This window comes from Triticum urartu, chromosome 4A (genome assembly GCF_056163025.1).
Source record: "Triticum urartu cultivar PI428250 chromosome 4A, HENAU_Tu73, whole genome shotgun sequence".
In the NCBI taxonomy this organism is placed as follows: domain Eukaryota; kingdom Viridiplantae; phylum Streptophyta; class Magnoliopsida; order Poales; family Poaceae; genus Triticum; species Triticum urartu.
Genome location: NC_141876.1, coordinates 355,781,576 through 355,803,227, shown reverse-complemented (window position 1 = coordinate 355,803,227; position 21,652 = coordinate 355,781,576). Strand labels below are relative to the sequence as shown.

General features: G+C 48.9%; 1 protein-coding gene and 1 pseudogene across 1 annotated transcript; one reads left to right on the top strand and one right to left on the bottom strand.

Annotated features, from left to right (window-relative positions):
* The first annotated feature begins 1,370 nt into the window (after positions 1 to 1,370).
* LOC125551214 (putative glutathione peroxidase 4) lies at positions 1,371 to 21,217 on the top strand. The gene is made up of 6 exons (XM_048714369.1): positions 1,371 to 1,639; positions 1,723 to 1,799; positions 1,901 to 1,962; positions 17,640 to 17,758; positions 20,664 to 20,831; positions 20,905 to 21,217. The coding sequence occupies exons 1-6, from the start codon at positions 1,586 to 1,588 to the stop codon at positions 20,986 to 20,988; spliced, it is 564 nt and encodes a 187-aa protein (XP_048570326.1). The 5' UTR covers positions 1,371 to 1,585; the 3' UTR covers positions 20,989 to 21,217.
* Positions 18,597 to 20,657, bottom strand: LOC147975848 (uncharacterized; annotated as a pseudogene).
* Positions 21,218 to 21,652: the final 435 nt, after the last annotated feature.

Below are 21,652 nucleotides of genomic sequence, written 5' to 3'. Positions count from 1 at the left end.
CATCCTAAACAACTGTACGCTTCACCGTCGACTCAGCTCACGAAGCGATAAAAAAGAGACCAACATAGCTTGCCTGGCCTAGCTTCGCGGGGCTTTGATCAAGAGAACCAGGATAGTTTTTTTAATATCTCTCAAACAGAGTCAGTCTACTCATGATTGATACAAAGTGATAACAAAATATGTTCATTGCATTTTATTAGATTTTTGTTTATTTTACTGATATGTTTTTATTCTAGAGTGACCTACAATTTTTTTCACATAATTACTATATTTTTAAATAGCGGGCTACGTCAAATAGCGATGGTCTTTAAAATTAGCCACGCCAAGGCCATAATCGACTATTTCATAACTTTAGTTGATATATGTGCATGAATGTCATCCTTTTCAAACCGCTATAGCGGGACTATATCGGTGGTATAGCCGGGTATCTAGAACTTTAATTATCTAAAAAAAATCAAAAACTTTGATAATAATGTGTGCGTTGCACGTGCAAGCTTAAGGATCTAGGGTATCCATGAGTTATTGAACATGATAGAGTCTTACTATGAGAAGCTTCTTGGTCCATGATTCTTGTTACTGTGAGATTGATTGTTTGCCCCATTTATTAATTCCTTGTGATTTATGATCTCACTAAAGTTGCACTAAGTCGCTAAATGTCGTGTTTCCTAATGAACTATAAAAAGATATATTGATTCTTTTCCTTTGTGTCTATCATTAAGTAGCTTGTAATGTGTTTTGTATTTATATTAGTTAAGACACCCATTGCATGCATAATTTTATTATCTTGATAATTAATTGATGATAATGTGTACGTGCATTTGCACATGTAAGCTTACTTTTTTAAGGAAAGGCTATCATGACTAGATTTATTGAATTAAACAAGGATTACATTGTCCAACAGTTTTGAGACTAACAAGCCAGGAGGCTCGTTCGTCCAACTACTAGTAATCTTATTACAATAAGAATAGTTAGCTAGTACATGCACCGCTTCGTTACATTTACGATAACAATGTTTAAAGACGATCTTTTCAATAAAAGAGGAAATATCCACACATTCCACGAAGATTGCCGAATTTGCATCCCGTCATGTTGTGTGTCCCGCACACACATCAACGACAATCGTAGAGTCCGATTCCGCTTCCACCCGCGGCAGCGCCAGTCCATCTCACATTGCCATTGCCTCCACATTAACCACATCTGCTGCATATGAAATAAATTTGCATTGTGCAGCTAGAAAATTTTCTTTAGCATTCCGAATCACCGCAAGCTTACTAGTTGCAATGTAAGGGTATCTTTTCTTTTCAGGGCAACAATGCATCAGTTTTCCCCCACCTTTTTAGCCGTCCCATAAATGCAATTGAGGGCCCACGTGACAAAAGAGCAATTCACATTTGCTTGCCGGACCGGTTGGGAACTTCGACGGAGACAGCCGGCCAGCCTGTCCCGGCACACCGCCGCTATTAATAAGTTGGCGCATCAAAGACACGGAAATCCTCTCTCTATTCTCTCCCCTAAAGAAACACGATAAAATTCGACAGAGGATTCGGGAGGACTTCCGCCGTCCGGGAGGCGAAGAGAGGGCGAGATGGGGGCGTCCGAATCTGTGCCGGAGACCTCCGTACACGAATTCACCGTTAAGGTGATTCATCTCCTCGCGGAATCACGCGACCCTGCATCATTTTTCTTCTTCTCCAATTTATTTGGGGGAAATTTTGGGAGCAGGATTGCAACGGCAAGGAGGTGTGCCTGGACACGTACAAGGGGAAGGTCCTCCTCATCGTCAACGTCGCCTCCAAATGGTTGGTATTTGTCTCGTCTCCGTGGCAGTTTCCTAGGATCTTTTTGCTTCATTCATGTTGGCGTGTGGAGGACTGAATATTCTTCTTTGTCATCCCATCAGCGGGTTCACGGAGACTAATTACACGCAGCTGACGGAGCTTTATCAGAAGTACAGGGAGAAAGGTCAGCTTCCCTTCTTGGTTTATTTTGTGTATCGTCTAGATTATATGCTCAAACGGCCAGGGGAAGATTGCGTACTTATGTTTGTCGAAATCATTGGATGTCATTTTTCTGGATTAAGTGGTGCTGGAATTGGTTGATTCTGTAGAGGAACAACCGGCTTCTTTAGTTTCTCATCGGTGTGAAGTGTGACTTTAGCTTTACCTTCGTGTCACACAAACATCACACCACGGTGTAAGTAGTGTTGATGTGTACATGTTCATTCCCATAAAAAAATGTGTACATGTTCATCTTTGTAACTGATCTTGTGTCTTTAGTTTTCTGGAGTACCAATAGTCTCAGAATATTCTGTGTCCAGCAATATGTGGAAGAACTGAACATCTGTTTGTTCCTATTTGCTTAAAAGGAGAATATTATTTGGCAGTTTCAGTGATTCAATGTAAACAAATTTAAGGACTTCTTTTTGAATAAATTAGGAAATAAGAGTTTGAAAAACTCAAGGGGAAATTCATTTTCACAGTATGTTGGACTACTGGCTTAATTCCACCCTAAATACCCTATAGATTTGCTTCCTTGATGTTTTTTCCTCCAAAAAACCACATAAAAGCATTGCGTCTCGATGCATTGATGTTAGAATAAATCTGAGGCGCACAGTTGATCTATCGAGGACCACTCAATCACACAAGCATGCCACCGAGATTTGTTGACGAGGTTCACCGATATGGCTACATCCCCGGGGCCTGACTATGGGTGCTCCTCCCCATGACACCGCTACAATTCCGCACCTTGGCCGCTCGGGCGCCGGCACACGCCACCGGTTCCCCGCGTGCCTGTGCTATTATGTTGTATGTTGGCATAGGTTACATCGTGTGTCTACCCCCTCATTATATAAGAGGCCTAGGATACAAGTGTCCTACTAGGACACGACTTGGTGATCCTATCAACACACCATATGACTCAGAGTCCAACTATAACCTACCTAAAACAAAATATTCGACACAATTCTAACAAACTCCACCTTGGTGAATATTCCTCACCACCTTGGATTCTCCATGCGTCGAAACTCCATGTACATTGGACTTGAGATACACCATGAGCACCGCTGCTACTCCCAGACTCCATGTGGCTCCACCTGCAACTGTAGTCCCTTCTCGTCTTCTTCAAACTCAACACTCGGGCAAAATTAACTTCCTTATCACTCTACTTTGTGCTCCCAACTTCCGGAGTACCATTCAACGTCATCACACACTGATAACTGATCTACATGAAAGTGAACAACTCACATATTGGACGCCGCATATAAGAGTTACCTGAACTCAACATCACCGCTCTTTCTTGACCGTCTCTCTGAAACTTGAAGGAATTTCCCCGTCGCCCTGTGTCACCCTGAGTCAAATTCACAGTTGTCTCACTCTTTCTCCGGATAGTCTCTGACATGTCCCATAGCTATAGCACTCCGCCTCCTTTTGTACTTGTTATCCGCACTTTGCCATGTGCATTGAACACCACAAAATATACGGCCATGTGCTCTCTCAGCTTTTGACATTAAGACTTTCCGCCACATGAGACCGAGGAGGCACATGACATGTGGGCCCTATGACACCACACGCAGCAGCAAGACCTCCCTGAGCGTTGTGGGGTGCACACCCTGATCGTCCTTCGTAAAAAATATCATGAATGCTAAATCAGGTATCCAAGCTGGGCAACCCTAGACATTGTAATACTATGATTGATGCAACAAAATTTCAGTAAGTTTCTCTGCTCTGGCCAAAGCCGCATGCTTCCTACTTCCTACGCCAGCTAAAGAAACAGCGTCCAATCAATTCTACCTTGTTATTCCCAACATAAGTGTGAAACCCAATATTCGATTGTCTTATGTGCTAGCTTTTCAAGAGAATCTTTATTGTCACTTGTGTAGGAAGTAGAAACATTACATGTTATTCAAAATACCGTGCAGCAATATAGCCTGATTCTAGTACTGCTATGCTACTACAGTACTACATACTACCTCATAGTCAGAAAAAGAAAACATAATAGGAACTGATGACTTGAACATTGGTTTCATTATTTAATATACCACTTCACGAGTAGGGAATCGAATGGCATATTGCTTGATTAAGCTGAATACACCAGGATAATGCTGTAAAATTCACTACCACGTGATGTCAACATATTCAAGACAACTCCATGTCATATGCAATAGAGACAACCTTAAATAACATACAACTATGCAATTTTGGCATTGTTATACAAGAAGACAGTTTGGCACCACCCAAACATATAAGAATTATCTGTAAAAACCTAAGTAGTGGAACAGTGATATGATTTTTGGATATATTTCAGAGACGATACGTTCAGTCAGATCACCGAAAAAATTGCACAATGCTCATAAACGTTCTGCTAGTTCTAGATCAGTCTTCACTTAAGATTGCTCCATGACTAATTTCTCTACAAATAGACAGAGAGAAATCAGTGTGACTTCCCTAAAACAAACTATAGCCACCTAGCTCGTCGGGACCCCCATCTATCTTGAAATCTTCAAGAAATATCAAAATCAAAATCAGAGATAAGGACGGGATTATCTGGCAAAATATGGACCTAATTGAACATGAAGTAAGCTTGGAAAGATCCAGCACACATATACTGCTCGTCTTCTATTGGCAGTTTGGCATCGGTGTTGTCGTGAACGAGTAGCTAGCCACCGGCAGAAAACTTCCGGTCTTGAAACGCCGGGCCTAACTCACGGCGATCCTGCCGCTGGTAGCCTCCTTGGGTAGCACGGAAGAAAGGGCAGCATGTGGAGGTTGAGAACCAGAGCCAGCGCAAAACTGTATCAACCTCAACAACGAAGGGAAGAAGAAGTAACTTAGAACGAACTTGGACATGTAGCAACCGCTGCTATCATCTCCATCTCCGATGGCCCGCACAGCCAGATCTAAAAGGAGAGATACCGGCAAAATCTCGAAGGCAAATCTGATTGATTAGGACCCTTACTACACTACATCTATAGGGGGCACCCTTGCCCAACTTAACTACGGGGTCGCCGTGGAAGAGAAGAGAGGTGCCGTCAGCGATGGGAGGGATTCTCGAAGACTCGATCTCTTTCGTGAGAGAACGGGAAACAAGAACCTCGTGTGGGGTGGTGTGTTTGTATGTCTACCTCAAAATTTTGTCTGATGCGTGGGGTGTTTTTGCAGAGTTGCAAGTAGATCGGGGACAACCTGTATCAGCCTTTCGTTCTAGATTGAACGGTTCAGATGGCACGGAGGCAGGCACACCATCATCACCAACTGCCATTTTTATAAGAGTGTATATAATGTACAAATGAAATAAAAGCCAAATTCCACCACAGCCTTCCCGTGTGCACTTTCAGTGTGAAGACCAATGAAAAATATCCAGAACTCCACCACGTGCTCCTGTAGGTTTAGGTCAATTAGCTTTCCTTATCTTTGGCTCCCGATGGATAGCACTAGTCTTTTGTATAACTTTTTTTCTCAAACGAATCTCGTACACACGCGTCCTGGTCTCGTGTCTCAGCCTCCGATCGCATGCGGCAACCTGCTCCTGCTTTGCCTGGACGAAGTGATGCACCAGGCCCGTGTCCACCAGCGGGCCTCGTCAATCGAGGCAAGCAGCCCACAGGGCCTCACCTCAGCCACTTGGACTGGCCGTTGCTCGAGTCACACGCGCGTCCGCGCAACTGCAGCGCCTGACCTAGCACTCCAGCACTGCCCGATCGACTGGATCGATCTCTGCCGCCGACGCCTTCTGCTGCACACGCTTTCGGACTCGCCGAAACGACGGATTGATCTGGTACCGATTTGACCCGCCAACACGAAGATCTCCCACGAACAACACCCGATGCTCCACATTGCTTTTGATTCTCGCCATCGTTGCTATACTGGCTGAGACTTTTCGATCGAGCCCAACAGATATCCAGTCCGATCCATCCGCGACATCGAACTGCCAGCAACCTCCACCGCCGCCTAATCACGCTGTTGTCGTTGATCTTCTCCACAACCATGACCTCCTCCAGATCGATGATCAGCAACCTCCAGACCTTGCAACCTTGCTCTGATACCACTTGTTAGAATAAATCCAAGGCCACCATTGATCATCCGAGGACCAAGCAATCCCACGAGACAGGATGACGACACCAAGATTTGTTAACGAGGTTCGGCGAACTCGCCTACTCCCCGGGGCAATGACTACGGGCGCTCCTCCCCATGACACCGCTACAATATTGCACCCTGGCCGCCCGGGCCGACACACGCTGCTGGTTCCCCGTGTGGTATGCTATTATGTTCACATAGGTTACATCGTGTGTCTACCCGCCATTATATAAGAGGCCTAGGATACAAGTGTCCTACTAGGACACGACTCCGTGATCCTATCAACACACCGTATGACTTAAGAGTCCAACTGTAACCTACCCTGTACAAAATATTCGACACAATTCTAACAATTGACATAAAGGAGTAATAGCTACGAGCCTAGAAGAAGGCTAACAACCCCTTAAGGATAGGAAAAGAATACGAAATTAAGTCGGTAAAACAAAATTGAGACCTTCGCCCCCCACTAGACCAATAGGCACGGGACTTGCCAGTTGGGTGCCTTCTTCCATATTCACCATGTTGTGAGCTGCATCAAAGGAAAGACAACTTTCATCGACGGCCTAGTGGCTTCCCCCAAATTTCTTGAACAAGGCCCAAAATTTAAGGAAGGCATCCTAGTTAGCTACAGACCACGTGATATATGATTTTGGTTGACCGCGGGATCCTTTCGGGGTAGGCCCATGAAAAGGATGTGCTGAGTCTTCATCAGGAGGATCACTTAGTTGGGCCGGCATCGATAAAGCCTATCCGACGTCACGTCGCGAAGCCCATCCGGCTAAGAGACCGCAACGTCCATCCGACTGGACCAAGACATGGTCAATCAAGACGAATGTTACCGCGGCGCCATCAAGACGGTTCTTGTGCGACATGGTAATTCCATCAGTAAGTACCACCATTAGGTCGTTATTACATTATGGCTCTTAACAGCCCTTGTAACTCCACCTTCTCGTCGTAGTATATAAAGGTGAGAAGGGTGCAAGACATAGCTAGGTTCACTCAAGTCTACATGCTAAACAAATCCTCTGTAATCACTTGGATCATAAAAGAGAGGAAACATCCAAGCAGGAGGAGGGTGTTACCCCTGGAATAGGAGTCGAACCCAGGTAAAACCTCCATTGTGTGAAATACCATACCTAGATCCTCCATGTGTGCCTTGCCTCTACAAAATCCCCAAATCATGAATAATGCCACAAAATCCCCGCGAGAGTAGGCGCCCACCATGGGACACTCGTGTTGTGGAGCTATGGTCCAGGCAGGATCATCTCCGGACATTGGTTGAGGGCTTGGGCCCCGGCAGGTTGTGCATTCTGGCACACTGCATTTTGATGCCAACGATGCAGCCTGGTATTCTGTCTTCGCCGCACTCCCCATGATCATTGTACCATGCATCGGTAGCATGCACTTCTTTGTAGATCGCTCCGGAGTCATATGCTTGCCGTTTTCCACTCGATGTGGGCGAGTGAAGATTGTCTAGGGCATCCCGTGGGATCCGTATCTTCAAAAGTGAGCAATGCTACTCCACAACTTGTGGGGATAATCAACTCTGATTCTATTCTGCCCACATTGGATTCTGAGTCCGTCGGGTATGAAAGTTTGTACAACTCTGCTTCTGTGACATGTGTACATGGCTAACAATGGTGCAGCCGCTACTGATGCGCCCACACGAATGGAGGATGACACACTTCTGCACAAGTCTGTGGAGGGGAACGCCCCTGAGGCCGTCGCCTTCGAGGCCTCTCTGGTGGCCATCCTGAAGGAGCAGAAGTGCTTGATCCAGGTGAGGCGGGATCTTGAGGTGCGAGAGCTTGAGCTTCAGGCGGCTAGAACACGGAACACATGTTGCTCTCCTCAACAATCTGCCTTGACTACTCATACGGCTCGTGTTGCATGTAGCACACAGGTGAGCCAAGGTTTGAAGGGCGTTCGAGTACATCGTACTCCGGCCATGAACCTGCTGACTGCCGCAGCATTGGCCAACAAGCTGGCTTCACCCACCAGTTGACCATCAGCAGAGGACCACGTCCAACTCGTCACGCTGCTCAAGACTGCGGTGGAATAACAAGATATAGCCACTTCATCGCAAGGCTGACTGGCTTCAAAGTCAGTTCGGTGCTAACCTTTGGGGGCTCGTAACTGCCCCATCATCATGTAGTCGCCTTGTCCTAGTTGATCCACCAATCGGTGCCCCATCGCGCCGGATGACATCAATCGAATCCGCACTGAGAGATGCCGACTCAGCCCCTCTCCGGGGCGGATATCAGGAGCTTGCGACGCATGGGATGACGTTGAGGCTATCCGTGCATCCAAGGAGCGATCCGAGCATCGTGGCAAAGCCGATCGTCCCACTGGGTCACTCGGTCCTTTGTGTTGCAGTAACCTTTCCTAGAACGACGGATCGCTAACGGAATCAAGTACGATGGTACTACCAAGCTCGACTTTTGGTTGACCGACTATGTTGTGGCCTGCAATATCGGCGGAGGCAACGAGCGCATCGCCATCTGCAACCTTCCCTTGATTTTGGAGCAATCAGGATAGGTGTGGCTAAATAGCTTGCTCGAAGACAACATTCATGACTGGGAGTCTAGGATGATCTACGTGATGCGTTTCTCAAAATTTTTCAGGGACATTCGTTAGACCCGGCTTGCATGGGACCTATGGAACTACGTAAAGAAGGAAGGTGCGTCGGTCCGCGAATACATCAATCGCTGGAATCGGCTCCAAAATTCCATTGAGAACGTCGTTGAGCCTTAAGCTATCCAGGCCTCAAATTGGGAGTTAGATACGAGCTTTTGAGGCAAAAACTTGGTCGCACGGAGGTGTTGACCATGAGTTGACTCATAGAGATAGCCAATAGATATTCCACTGGGAAAAAACCACTGCCCCATTAGATCTGACTGCTTAGGGCAAAGGCAAACCTAAAGTCGAGTACTCTAGGTAGAAGAATCGTCCCGACTTCAATCGAAGGAAGAACAACCAAAAGTGGAAGGGGGATGGTGGTGACATCGTCAACGGAGCAGAGCTGGTTCCCGCGGCGGAACACGATGGGCCGTGCAGCAGCAATTGGCCGCCAAGTCATCAGTGGCAGCAACGCAAATATCAGAAGCTGCCATTTGATGAGATCCTTGATCAACCCTGCAAGTCTCAGGACACGAAGGAGAGGTTATCCATGCACTCCACCAGGGATTGCAAGGTAGTGAAGTGCCTCCGGTCGGAGAAATCGGTTGCCAACAGCAACAACAGCGACGACGAGAACCATGGTCAGGACGCAGGCGGCGGCTAACCACCGTCACCCCAACAGAAAGGAGATTTAATCATCTTCCAGGGGCTGGACACCAAGGGAAATCGCAAGCTTCGCTCGAGGTCAACATGACCATGCCAACCATCACACAATGGCTGAACTCATCGGAAGTGCCGACCGGATTTGATCGTAGTGATCACCCAACTCACATTCCTTACCTGGCCGTGGATTCGCAAGTTGGCCGGTTCCGGCTGCAAAAGATGCTCATGGATGGGGGGAGCAACATCGACATCCTCTATGCCGCAACCCTTAGGTGCATGGGCATCCCTGAGTCTTAGTTGTCGCCTAGCAACATATAATTCCACAGAATTGTGCCAGGCAAGGCGGCCAATGGGTCGAATCTCACTGGAAGTTGTCTTCAGCGAAGAGAATAATTTCCGGGGTCGAGACCCTCTGCTTTGAAGTCCTCAATTTCCGGAGTGCCCGTCACGTCATCTTGGGGCGCCCTGCCGATGCCAAGTTCGTGTCTAGGCCCTGGTATGTCTACTTCAAGCTCAAGATGTCGAGCACCAACGGAGTGATCACGATCTCTGGCGACCCCAAGCACTCCAACGAGTGCGATGATGCCGACGCGGCTATCGTTGAGACCCTGATTGCTGCTGCAGAGTTGGCCAAGATCCAGAAGGAGGTTGACGCGGAACAGATGCCAGCCTGCAAAAGTCCAACAGTCGTCTCCTTCCAATCGGCCAAGGACACCAAGAAAGTGCAAGTCGGGGCCTGGAAGATTCATCCAAGACCGTGCAGATCACCACTGATGTTCTTGCTAAATACCCCCTCTGTCCGGGAATTAACTATCGCTGAAATGAGTGAATCTATAGAGTAAAACGCGTCTAGATGCACTCATTTCAGCGACAGTTAATTATGAATGGAGGTAGTAGGAAAGAGCGCACTTCACGAGAATTGGGACATCTTTGCTTGGAAGCCGGCTGACATGCCAGAAGTCGCAAGGGACTTCCCCGAGCACAAACTCAATGTTATCAAGGGCGCGAAGCATTCAAGCAGGCCCTTCACTGATGCGCAAGGCCATCGGTGAAGAAATTGCCCGGCTACTCAAAGTCGGCTTCATCCGAGAGATCCAACACACGGAGTGGCTGGCAAAGCCAGACATGGTGGTGAAGAAATCCAACCATATGTGCATTGACTATCGACCGATCAACAAAGCATGCCCCAAGAATCTTGCTCTGCCTCGTATCGGTCAGGTGATCGACTCCATGGCCGCTTGTGAGCGTGTGTGCTTTCTGGATGCGTACTCAGGCTACCACCAGATAAAGATGAATGAGTCGGATGAAGAGAAGACCTCCTTCATGATGCCCTTCAGCCCATACTGCTATGTTTCCATGTCCTTTTTGTCTGAAAAATGCTAGGTCCACTTACCAGTGTTGCATGCAGAAATGCTTGCATGACCAGATCAACAGGAATGTCTACGTCTACATCGACGACATCGTGGTCAAGTCCAAACATGGAGACGATCTCCTGGCCGACTTGGCTGGGACGTTCGCCAATCTAAGGTGGATCAACATGAAGCTCTACCCGGAGAAATCTGTCTTTGGTAAAACTCCTTTATTTCGTTGTATCCGGGAGCGGAGTCGAGGCAAACCCGAAGAAAAGTGTCTATTTTGAAGATGCCCAACAACAAACAACAACAACAAAGCCTTCAGTCCCAAACAAGTTGGGGTAGGCTAGAGGTGAAACCCATAAGATCTCGCGACCAACTCATGGCTCTGGCACATGGATAGCAAGCCTCCACGCACCCCTGTCCATAGCTAGTTCTTTGGTGATGCTCCAATCCTTCAGGTCTCTTGTAACAGACTCCTTCCATGTCAAATTCGGTCTACCCCGACCTCTCTTGACATTCTTCGCACGCTTAAGCCGTCCGCTATGCATTGGAGCTTCTGGAGGCATGCGTTGAATATGCCTAAACCATTTCAGACGATATTGGACAAGCTTCTCCTCAATTGGTGACCCCAACTCTATCTCGTATATCATCATTCCGGACTCGATCCTTCCTCGTGCGGCCACACATCCATCTCATCATACGCATCTCCGCCACACCTAACTGTTGAACATGTCGCCTTTTAGTCGGCCAACACTCAGCGCCATACAACATTGTGGGTCAAACCGCCGTCCTGTAGAACTTGCCTTTTAGCTTTTGTGGCACTCTCTTATCACAGAGAATGCCAAAAGCTTGGCGCCACTTCATCCATGCGGCTTTGATTCGATGGTTTACATCTTCATCAATACCCCCATCCCCCTGCAGCATTGACCCCAAATATCGAAAGGTGTCCTTTTGAGGCACCACCTGCCCATCAAGGCTAACCTCCTCCTCATGCCTAGTAGTACTGAAACCGCACATCATGTACTCTGTTTTAGTTCTACTAAGCCTAAACCCTTTTGATTCCAAGGTTTGTCTCCATAACTCTGACTTCCTATTTACCCCCGTCCCACTATCGTCAACTAGCACCACATCATCCGCAAAGAGCATACATCCCGTGAGCTATTTTGAAGATGTCCAAGCCAAAAAATCTAAAGGATGTGCAGCAACTGACTGGGTGCATTGCCACTCTTGTCCGGTTCATCTTTAGACTGAGGAAAAGGGCCTGCCACTCTATCCACTTCTGAAGAAGTCCGATTCCTGGGTGGACTAACGAGGCCCAGCCGGCCTTTGGAGACCTCAAGCACTCACTGTGCACACCACTATAGCCGCTTCGGCTGTGAGGGAGCCCTTGCTGCTCTACATTGTTGCCGCTAGCGAGTGGTCTGCTAAGCTTCATGCACTAGTCGATGCAACCAAAAGTCTGAAGTGATGGAAAGGGTAGGCAGTCTACATATACACTTCAACACCCCTCTCAGTGTGATGCGAGAAGTCAACACATGATTAGACTTAGAGGAATGGCTCAAGAGGCGAATACGTGGACATAGCGGGGGCGGCAGCAATTTTTTGATAAATTGCGAAGCCAGGACTTGAACTCAAGACCTTAGTCCTGATACCATTTTAAGCTTCATGCAGTAGCCAACGCAACAAAAAGTCCGAACTGATGGAAAGGGCTAGGCAATCCAAATATACACTTCAACATGGTCATCGTTGTCTTGGTGGTGGAGCACGCAGAATAAGGCAAGGTGCAGAAGGTCCAGCGATTCGTTTACTATGTAAGTGAGGTCCTCTTCGGCTCCAAGCAACAACATCCCCATTACCAAAAGCTTGTTTATGGCGGCTTTATGGTGTCCAGGAAACTGCTCCACTACTTTCAAGCCCACACGGTCACGGTGGTCAATAGTGCGTCCTTGTTAGAAACCATCGGCAATAAGATGCCACTGTCAATTGGCCAAATGGGCCATTGAGATCGCGGCCGACATCAACTATGAGGCATGCAAGGCCATCAAATCTCAGGCCTTGGCTGATTTCTTTTTTTTTTTTAGAAAAGGAGGATGTACCCCCAGCCTCTGCATCTAGACGATGCATGCAGCCATATTATTAATTATTCACAAAGACCATACAAGGTGATGCATCAATAAGCCTAAAGCCATCATCTTGGCAACACCGTTGCTACTCCTATCCCCTTGATGAAGGCGTGCCGAATGTCCGGGCCTAATACCAAACAGACATTGCACCAAAGCTTATCATCTAAAGCTAGGTGTCCCATCCAAGCCACTACCTGGATTGGGTCCCACACCGGTCTGGCACACTCCCAGTGAACATCGCACGCTACAAGGGCCGTCACCTCCATCTTCCCTCGGTCCATCCTCAGAGCAGAACTGATGCACCGACCTTGCCATGCCTCTCTGCCATCAACGCCACCATGACGCCAGACAACTTCATCCTCCTGCGCGAGTCCATCTCCAACGCGCCCATCGTCGAACCTCCGCGGCGCCATGTCGCCGGGATCCGCCGTCGGCCTTGCGATAGATGTAACAGCGCTCCTCTTCTTGTCCCCTCCAGCCAGCACGTGCTCCAAAACGATGCCCCTAGGAGGGACAATGACATCGAAGTTGCCATCATCGTTCGATCCGGTAGATCCAGATCTAGGGTTTCCCCCGGAGCATCACGGGTGGGGCGCCATGACCTACAACAACGATGCCTCTAGAAGGGAATGATGTCATAGACGTCGCCATTGTTTGCCATGACCGTAATCGGCGCGATTTTCACCAGAAATCACGGCCCCCCGATCTCGCAGCTGACTGAAACCGAACGGAGCTTTCGTGGTGAAGACCAAAGCTGCCGTTGGCACGCCGGCAGGGAGCCTCCAGCCGCCCCTCACCGATCCTCCATGCGCCACTGGTTGCCACGCCGTGGCGGATCTGGACGGGACGCCAGATTCGCGGCTTCCGATGCCCATCTCCAGGCATAGACTCCACCGAGGTGAAGAGCACCATGCCGGCCATGGATCTGGCCGCCGCCGCACAAGCAAAGGGACGCCGCCCTACCTGCTGCTCGCGGATCCAACACTGGAGTCGCCCATGTTGCCTCCGGGTGATCCCACAGCCCCTGCCGTGTCCGGCCCTCCACGTGCAGGACGAGGCACCGCATCACCGCCGCCAGACCTGCCCGCGCACCGCCGCGCCTCGGATGAACACGCCGCCGCCGCCCGCGCCGAGCCCTCGCGCGAGGAGATGGGGCCCTGCCGCTGCCAGCACCTACCGGGCTTTGCCCGGTGGTGGCGAGGGGAGAAGAGGGGCGGGGGGGGGGGGGCTGAGGTGCCGGCGGCTAGGGTTGCCCCCTTGGTCGCTCGGGAGGGGGACGAGGGGGAAGAAACGGTCTTTGACTTACTGGAACAATTCATCAAAGGGATTGAACTTTCACCCCTTGGTTGATTTCTTGGTTGAATGGATGGAAACCCAGTCCCTTTTTAGGTGCGGTCTGAACAACGGATCATGTACTTCGGCGGATCCAAGATGCTTACAGACTCGGGGGCTGGGGTCATCCTTATTTTTCTTGAAGGCGACAAGCTCAGATATGTACTGCATATTCACTTTGCTGCATCTAACAACGTTGTGGAGTATGAAGCTGTCGGATTTCGGGTTCCGGCAAACCCTTGAGGTTCGAACACTGGGGTGCGCGCGGAGATTTTGCCTCCTACCTACCTGCACTCCTCCGCCTTGCTAGGATCTAAACTAAGGAAAGAACAGCACAAGAGACGCAAGGTTTATACTGGTTCGGGCCACCGTTGTGGTGTAATACCCTACTCCAGTGTGTGATGTGGTGGATTGCCTCTTGGGCTGATGATGATGAACAATACAAGGAAGAACAGTCTCGCGAGGGTCTGTTCTTGGCTGGGGCGATGAACTGCTGGGAGGAGCTCAGTCACCCTTCTCTCTCTCTCTACCTGATCTTCTCTATCCTTCCAACCCCCCGGCCCCCTTTGCTTTGTGGGTGGCTGGTCCTATTTATAGAGGCCCTGGTCCTCTTCCCAAATATCGAGCGGGAAGGGAGCCAACAATGGCGGGCTAATTTGAAGGGGGACAGCTAGTATCAGCTATCCTGACAAAAGTAGTCTTCGCCTGTGCAAAGCTTTGGTGATGACGCCGTCTTGGGCTCCACGGTGACCTCCGTCTCGTAGTCCTCCTGGTCTTGGTCTCGTTGCACCGAAACGGCAACCTTTGCCTGATGCCTCGGTACTCCGCGGCTGCGCTTGCCCCCTTTGCACCAAAGAGGAAGGGAGGACACTGCGCGGGCTGGCACCCGCCTGGCGCCCCCGGTCGTCATGGCTTGCGTCACGGGCACCTCGTGAGGTACCCCGCCTTGATCTCTCCGCCTCCTCGTGAGCCAGCCTGACGAGGCCGCGCCTGAGGAAGCTCCGCGTCGTCCGCCCCGCGAGGCTTGGCCCCTCGCGAGGGTCTTGGGTTTGTGTTGGTGAAGATGGGCCGCGCTGGGCCCCCCTTTGAGCCATGCCGCAGGCCGCAGGCAGGCAAGTCTGGGGACCCCCGTTCCCAGAACGCCGACAGAAGCCTTGGATCGTTGTATCACTTGGCTTCCGTCGGCTGCTTTGCAGTGGAGATTCAGATCTGGTACAACAAGTCATGAAGGATGGTGATGCCAAGAATCCTTCCATGATCGTATATCGGGAGGAAGTCGCAAGCTCGAAAAAAGTTCGAGGGCTTGGAGCTTCATCATGTTCGTCAGTTGTAGAACGAAGCAGCTGATACACTCACGAAGATTTGCTCCACCATAGAACCCATTCCTTCTGGTGTTATTTTGGAGCAACTATGTAAACCATCCATCAAAACAAAGACGAAGGCCGAGCTCGAACAAGAACCCATTCAGTCAGACGCTAAGGCTGACTTCCCCGTCATTCCAACCTGGATACAGCCCTACTTGGATTACTTAATCCAAAGGGAGCTATCGGCTGATGAGACATAGCTCGGCAAATCATCCCCCACGTCGAGGCATACACCATCATCAATGGCGAGCGTTACAACCGCAACATCACTGGAGTCTTCCAACGTTGCAGGTTTCCAGAAGAAGGGCGATGGATTCTTGAGGAAATTCACTCTCGAACCTGCAGTCATCATGCGCCATTGCGCGCCCTTGTCGCCAAAGGATTTAAGCATGGATTCTTCGGGCTTACCACTCTGGCCGACGCAGAAGATCTCGTCTACAAGTGCCAAAACTGCTAGAGGTATGCATGTGAGCCACACATGCTGGGTACATCCCTCAAAACCATTCCTATCACATGGCCATGCCGTGTGGGGATTTGATATGGTGGGCCCGCTCAATACTGTCAAAGGTGGACTCACTCATCTGCTTGCCGCGGTGGACAAGTTCACGAAGTGGATCAAAGTCAAACCTATCATCAAGCAAGATGGCCAGACAGTCAGCATTATCAAAGGCCTCATTTATCTGTTCGGCATCTCGCACATCATCATCATCGACAATGGGAAGAACTTCACTTTCAGACCTTTTTCGCTGCTTTTGCGACGTCACGGCCTTCGACTGGATTATGTCTCAGTAGCGCACCCCCAGTGCAATGGACAAGTGGAGCTCTCCAACGGTCTCATCCTTCAAGGTATCAAGCCCCGGCTGCTAAGACTCTTGAAAGAGACTCTTAGCTGCTGGCTTGACGAGCTACCGCCTTTCCTATGGAGCTTATGGACAACTCCAAGCAGATCAACCAGCTGCACGCTCTTTATGGTCTATGGAGCAGAAGCCGCCATGTCGAGTGACATCATTCATGACTCCCCTCGAGTCGTGGCGTATGTGGAGGTGGATTCCGAGTCTGCGCGCCAAGATGCCGTCGACCTTCTGGAGGATGCCTGAGAACTCGCTCACTCTCACTAGGCCATATACCAACAAAACTCACGCCACTATCAGAGCCGCCGAGTACGAGGTCGAGCGTTCAACGAGGGTGATCTAGTTCTCCGGCTGATCCAGAACAAGGAGGGAATGCACAAGCTCCCTCCATGGGAGGGACCCTTCTTTGTCAGCCAAGTGCTACACAATGGCGTGTACAGGCTGATCGAGAATGGCGAAGAAATCAAGAGGACATGGAACATTGCCCAACTGCTTCCGTTCTTGGCTTAAGCTTTGTATCTTTCAATACTCTTTTGGCGACGTGGTAATTCCACCAGTAACAGCCACCATTATGGCTGTTATTACATCATGGCTCTTAACAACCCTTGTATCTCCACCTTCTCATCGTAGTATATAAGGTGAGAAGGGTGCGAGAGATAGATAGGTTCACTCAAGTATACAGGCTAGACAAATCTTCTTTGATCACTCGGCTCATACAAGAGAGAAAACATCCAAGCTGGATTAGGGTGTTACCCCTAGAATAGGGGGCCTGAACCTAGGTTAAACCTCCAATGTGTGAAATCCCGTACCTAAATCCGCAAATAATGGATATTTCCACGAGATCCTCGCAACACTGGTCAACAACCATATTTTTTTCTATGGCATTGGCGCATTGCACATTGCCTAATGGGACTTGTCATCTTTTTATCTATGAAATATTATGAATTTCTGCCATTGTACTAGCTTCAGTCCTTGAAGGATTTGCGTGCCAACCATTTGTTGTGAGATATAAGTAAGTGTGGACATTTTATGGAAAAATAAATCTTCTAGAACTTAATGGACATTGGATTAGAATAAAATTATAATGACAGATTGTTAATCATGCGTTCAACAGTAGTAAGCTCATTTATGCACTGTCATAAAATCTTATTATGCATGATATCAGTATGCAAGTAAGATTGCCTCTTTGATGCTAAATTATATAATGATTTAGATGTTAGCTAGGGTGAAAACTAACTCCTCTTGCTTCTAAAATGGCCAGACTTTGAGATATTAGCATTCCCCTGCAACCAGTTCTTGCGACAAGAGCCAGGCAGTGACCAGCAGATCCAAGACTTTGCATGCACAAGATTCAAAGCTGAATATCCAGTTTTTCAGAAGGTAAGACCATACCCGAACTGTTTGTTTGTCAAGAAGCGTCTAATATTCTCCCACTAATGAAGCTTAGTTGAAGTCACTTTCTCTTCATAGCTAGAGCATTGGCTATTTCTTGTTCATCATGGTTTCTAGACGATAAAATCAAAAAAGCATTGGAGGGAAAATATCATGCCTTATGTTTTAAAACATATCGCAAGTTTGACAAGTTTACATGGTAGAAACAAATGTCAACATAGATATGCTGTTATGGCGCTGCTAGAAGGAGGGCGCGAGAGGGCCGGCCGGGGGCCTTTTTGCCCACGGCCGGGCAAGAGGGAGAGGATTTCCTTCTTAATTCTTGCTTGATTAGATTGATACATCTCCTCCCCTTATATAGAGAGGTTTACTTGACTCCTAAGCAAGCGACCCTTATCTCTAATTACCCCTAAGACTAACGGGCTATACCGCCAGCCCAGGCCCATTAGGCCCATTACGTACTCTAACACTACACCCCACCTGGACATGCAGCTTGTCCTCGAGCTGCAACTTATAACCATGACTTGATGCAACACAAACCTAACACCTAAAAAACAAGCCTTTTATATCTCGGCTTGTTTTATTACTCTCAACCCGAAATGGACTGGGACACTTTATTTTAGACTCCTGAACATAAAGTGGACACCATCCGCACGTCGGACGTGTACGAGTATAGCCACCTGGATCCCATGGACACCATCAGGACAAAAGGAGTGCATGTGTATGGCCACCTGGAAGTGGTCGCAAGAGCGACCAACAGAGGCGCCCTCGCGGCGGTCGGTGGCGGAATGCAGTGGTGCTACGCGGTGCGCTCCTGTCGGTGACATCATGCCTTCTCCCTGCCGGACGGCTGTTGGTTTGCACCGTACAGAGAAGAGTGGAGGGCTTGTGATGGAGAATGGCGAGGAGGGGTGTGCCCCCCAACCGTCGATGTCGCAGACTTTGAGGTCGCTGTTCGTGGGGAAAACAGCATGCCCGCCGCCCATGGGGAAAACCGCATGCCCAAGATCCCCGACGCAGCGGACGAGATCGAGATCCTTTGCATAGCGAAGCGCAACTGGGGGAGGAGCGGCAACTGCAGACCACACATCTCCCGCACAGGCCAACGCGCTAGGAGGCCGCGCGCAGCAGCCTGCAGCCTCACCGCCATCACGTGGCGGGTAGCGATCCAAGCCGGAAGCGGTGACGGTGACGGCGGGAACTTGATCTGCTGGATGGGGACGCCCTGGGACGGCGGCGACGCTGATGGGAACGAGGTCGTCACAGTCCCGTCGTAGGGCATTCCATACTGGTACGAGATGACCGGCGCCGTGGTCGCGTCCGAGGGCGGCGGCAGCGGGGGTAGCTGCTGTTGGTGTGGCGGCGGAGGAGGTGGCTGGGGCGCATAGGGCCCGACGAGGAAGGCCCTGATGCCCGTCACGGCCTGCCGTAATTCCAGGATTGCGGCTGTCATCTGCTCCGGGGTGAGAACGAGGGCGGATGGCGCCGGGGCAGAGGGTGCAATCGCCCCTGAGGACGCCAGCACGCCCAATGCAGGCGTGCCTGCTGTGTGGGGCAGCAGCGCTGATGAAGACGCTGGTGGCGGCGGGTAGGTGTGCGGCGGCGGCGGGTGGGAAGAACTCGGTGGAGGGCTGGACATGATCGAATCCGGAAAAGCTGATACCAAATTGTTATGGCACTGCTAGAAGGAGGGCGCGAGAGGGCCCATGGCCGGGCAAGGGGGAGAGGATTTCCTTCTTAATTCTTGCTTGATTAGATTGATACATCTCCTCTCCTTATATAGAGAGCTTTACTTGACTCCTAAGCAAGCGACCCTTATCTTTAATTAACCCTAAGACTAACGGGCTATACCGCCAGCCCAGGCCCATTAGACCCATTATGTACTCTAACATATGCACTGTGGGTGTGTTTGGTTCTCATCTGCGAATTTGCCTGCATTGCATGCTTGGCCTAGTTAAGCCTGGCTGAGCAAAAACAGGCAAAAAAACATTATCTGCACATCGTTTGGTTGCCCGCATCTAGGCTTCTATGCTTCCTGTATTAGGGGATCAATTTTGGCATGGTGTTTGGTGTCCTGGACTGGCTCGCCACATGTAACTACACGGTGTTTGGTTCTATACATGGGATATGATTAAGAGTTAACAACTACACATAACACACAGAGTTACAGAGTGCCATGGCGACTGTGGTGGATGGTGGTGGTGACGACGGAAGCAACTAGTTTGCTGCGCCTGGCTGGTTGGAAACTGCCAATTCGGCAGTTCCTAGCGGCCTCGCTGGGAGCCCACCATGTGCACCGTTGGGCCCATCATGTGCTCGATGTGGCTCAACTCAGCCTGGCTGGTTAGAAACTGCCGATTCGGCAGTTCCTAGCGGCCTGGCTTGGAGCTGCTTTGAGTTTCATGCAATGTAGGCCCAATAGTGAACGCAGGCAACAACCTATGTTCTTCGTGTGCGGACCTGGTTGGCCTCTACGCGGGTTACCAAACACGCCCTGTTTTGTTGCTTCCATACAAGTATACACTTTCTTTTCTTTGCAACAATTTCAGTTTGGATACATTAGGTGGGGTTCCTAGCGGCCTGGCTTGGAGCTGCTTTGAGTTTCATGCAATGTAGGCCTAATAGTGAACGCAGGCAACAACCTACGTTCTTCCTGCCCGGACCTGGTTGGCCTCTATGCGGGTTACCAAACACGCCCTGTTTTGTTGCTTCCATACAAATATACACTTTCTTTTCTTTGCAACAATTTCAGTTTGGATACATTAGGCGGGGTCAGAGTTTCTTGGTATGGCCTACTGTTGATGGCCATCACATAAACATGAGTACAAATTACAAATTACAGGACTGTTGTTTATCTGTAAAGCTGGGTCAATCTTGTACTTGAAAATTGCAGGTGCGTGTAAATGGCCCAGATGCTGCGCCGCTTTACAAGTTTCTGAAAGCTAACAAACCTGGTTTGTTTGGTTCAAGAATCAAGTGGAACTTTACCAAGTTTCTTGTTGACAAGAATGGAAAAGTAATCAACAGATACGCAACTGCTACCACACCATTTTCATTCGAGGTCTCTCTCCTCTCTCTCTCTCTCTCTCTCTCATCATGCAGTATTTTCTTACGCATTGGTCTTAAATTTGCAGAAAGACATCCAGAAGGCACTTGAGGAGGAACCCTCTGACTCGCAGACAAAAAAAGAGGAGGAATCCTCCGACTCGCAGAAGTAGGCACTTGCAAAGTATCCCCGTTGTAATATCTAGACCAATCTCTGCCAGTAAATTAATGTGATATTTCCCCTGGTTTGATCTTTGTTCTTGTATTTGTGACTTCCGCTTATGCAACTAGAGGTTGTGTAGGTACCAATTATTTATCTGCACCTCTCGTGGTTCTCTTTTGGGTGCTTTTGTGATGAACTGGAATTGTATGCAGTTTATGGTAGTTCTGTATTTGGACTCATCATGTTCCACGTAATGCTTTGTGACCCGGATATTCAAAATGGAGCAAGATAAAAATCTCTAACATACTCCCTCTGTTTCTTTTAGTCTGCATATAAGGTTTGATCAAAGTCAAACTTTGTTAACTTTGACTAAGTTTATAAAAATATATATCAAGATTTATAATATGAAATCAATATTGTTAGATGCATCATGAAATTAATTTTCATACCATATAGCTCTAGTCTAGTATTGTAGATGTTGATATTTTTTTCTATAAAGTTGATCAAACTTTATAAAGTTTGACTTTGACCAAATTTTGTATGCAGACTAAAAAGGAATGAAGGAAGTAGTAAAATAGAGACGTTTCTCAAAAATAAAAAAAGCTAAGTAGAAACCTCCTCCACCTCTCGCTCGTGTCATTCTCTTCCGAGGCGACCAGGGGCCCCAAAACCTA

Bases quoted from the DNA above. Each gene is read 5' to 3' on its own strand.
- LOC125551214 (XM_048714369.1), top strand. From the start codon at position 1,586: ATGGGGGCGTCCGAATCTGTGCCGGAGACCTCCGTACACGAATTCACC. The intron at 1,640-1,722 runs GTGATTCATCTC...TTTTGGGAGCAG, and splicing joins TACACGAATTCACCGTTAAG to GATTGCAACGGCAAGGAGGT. The intron at 17,759-20,663 runs GTAAGACCATAC...TGAAAATTGCAG, and splicing joins AATATCCAGTTTTTCAGAAG to GTGCGTGTAAATGGCCCAGA.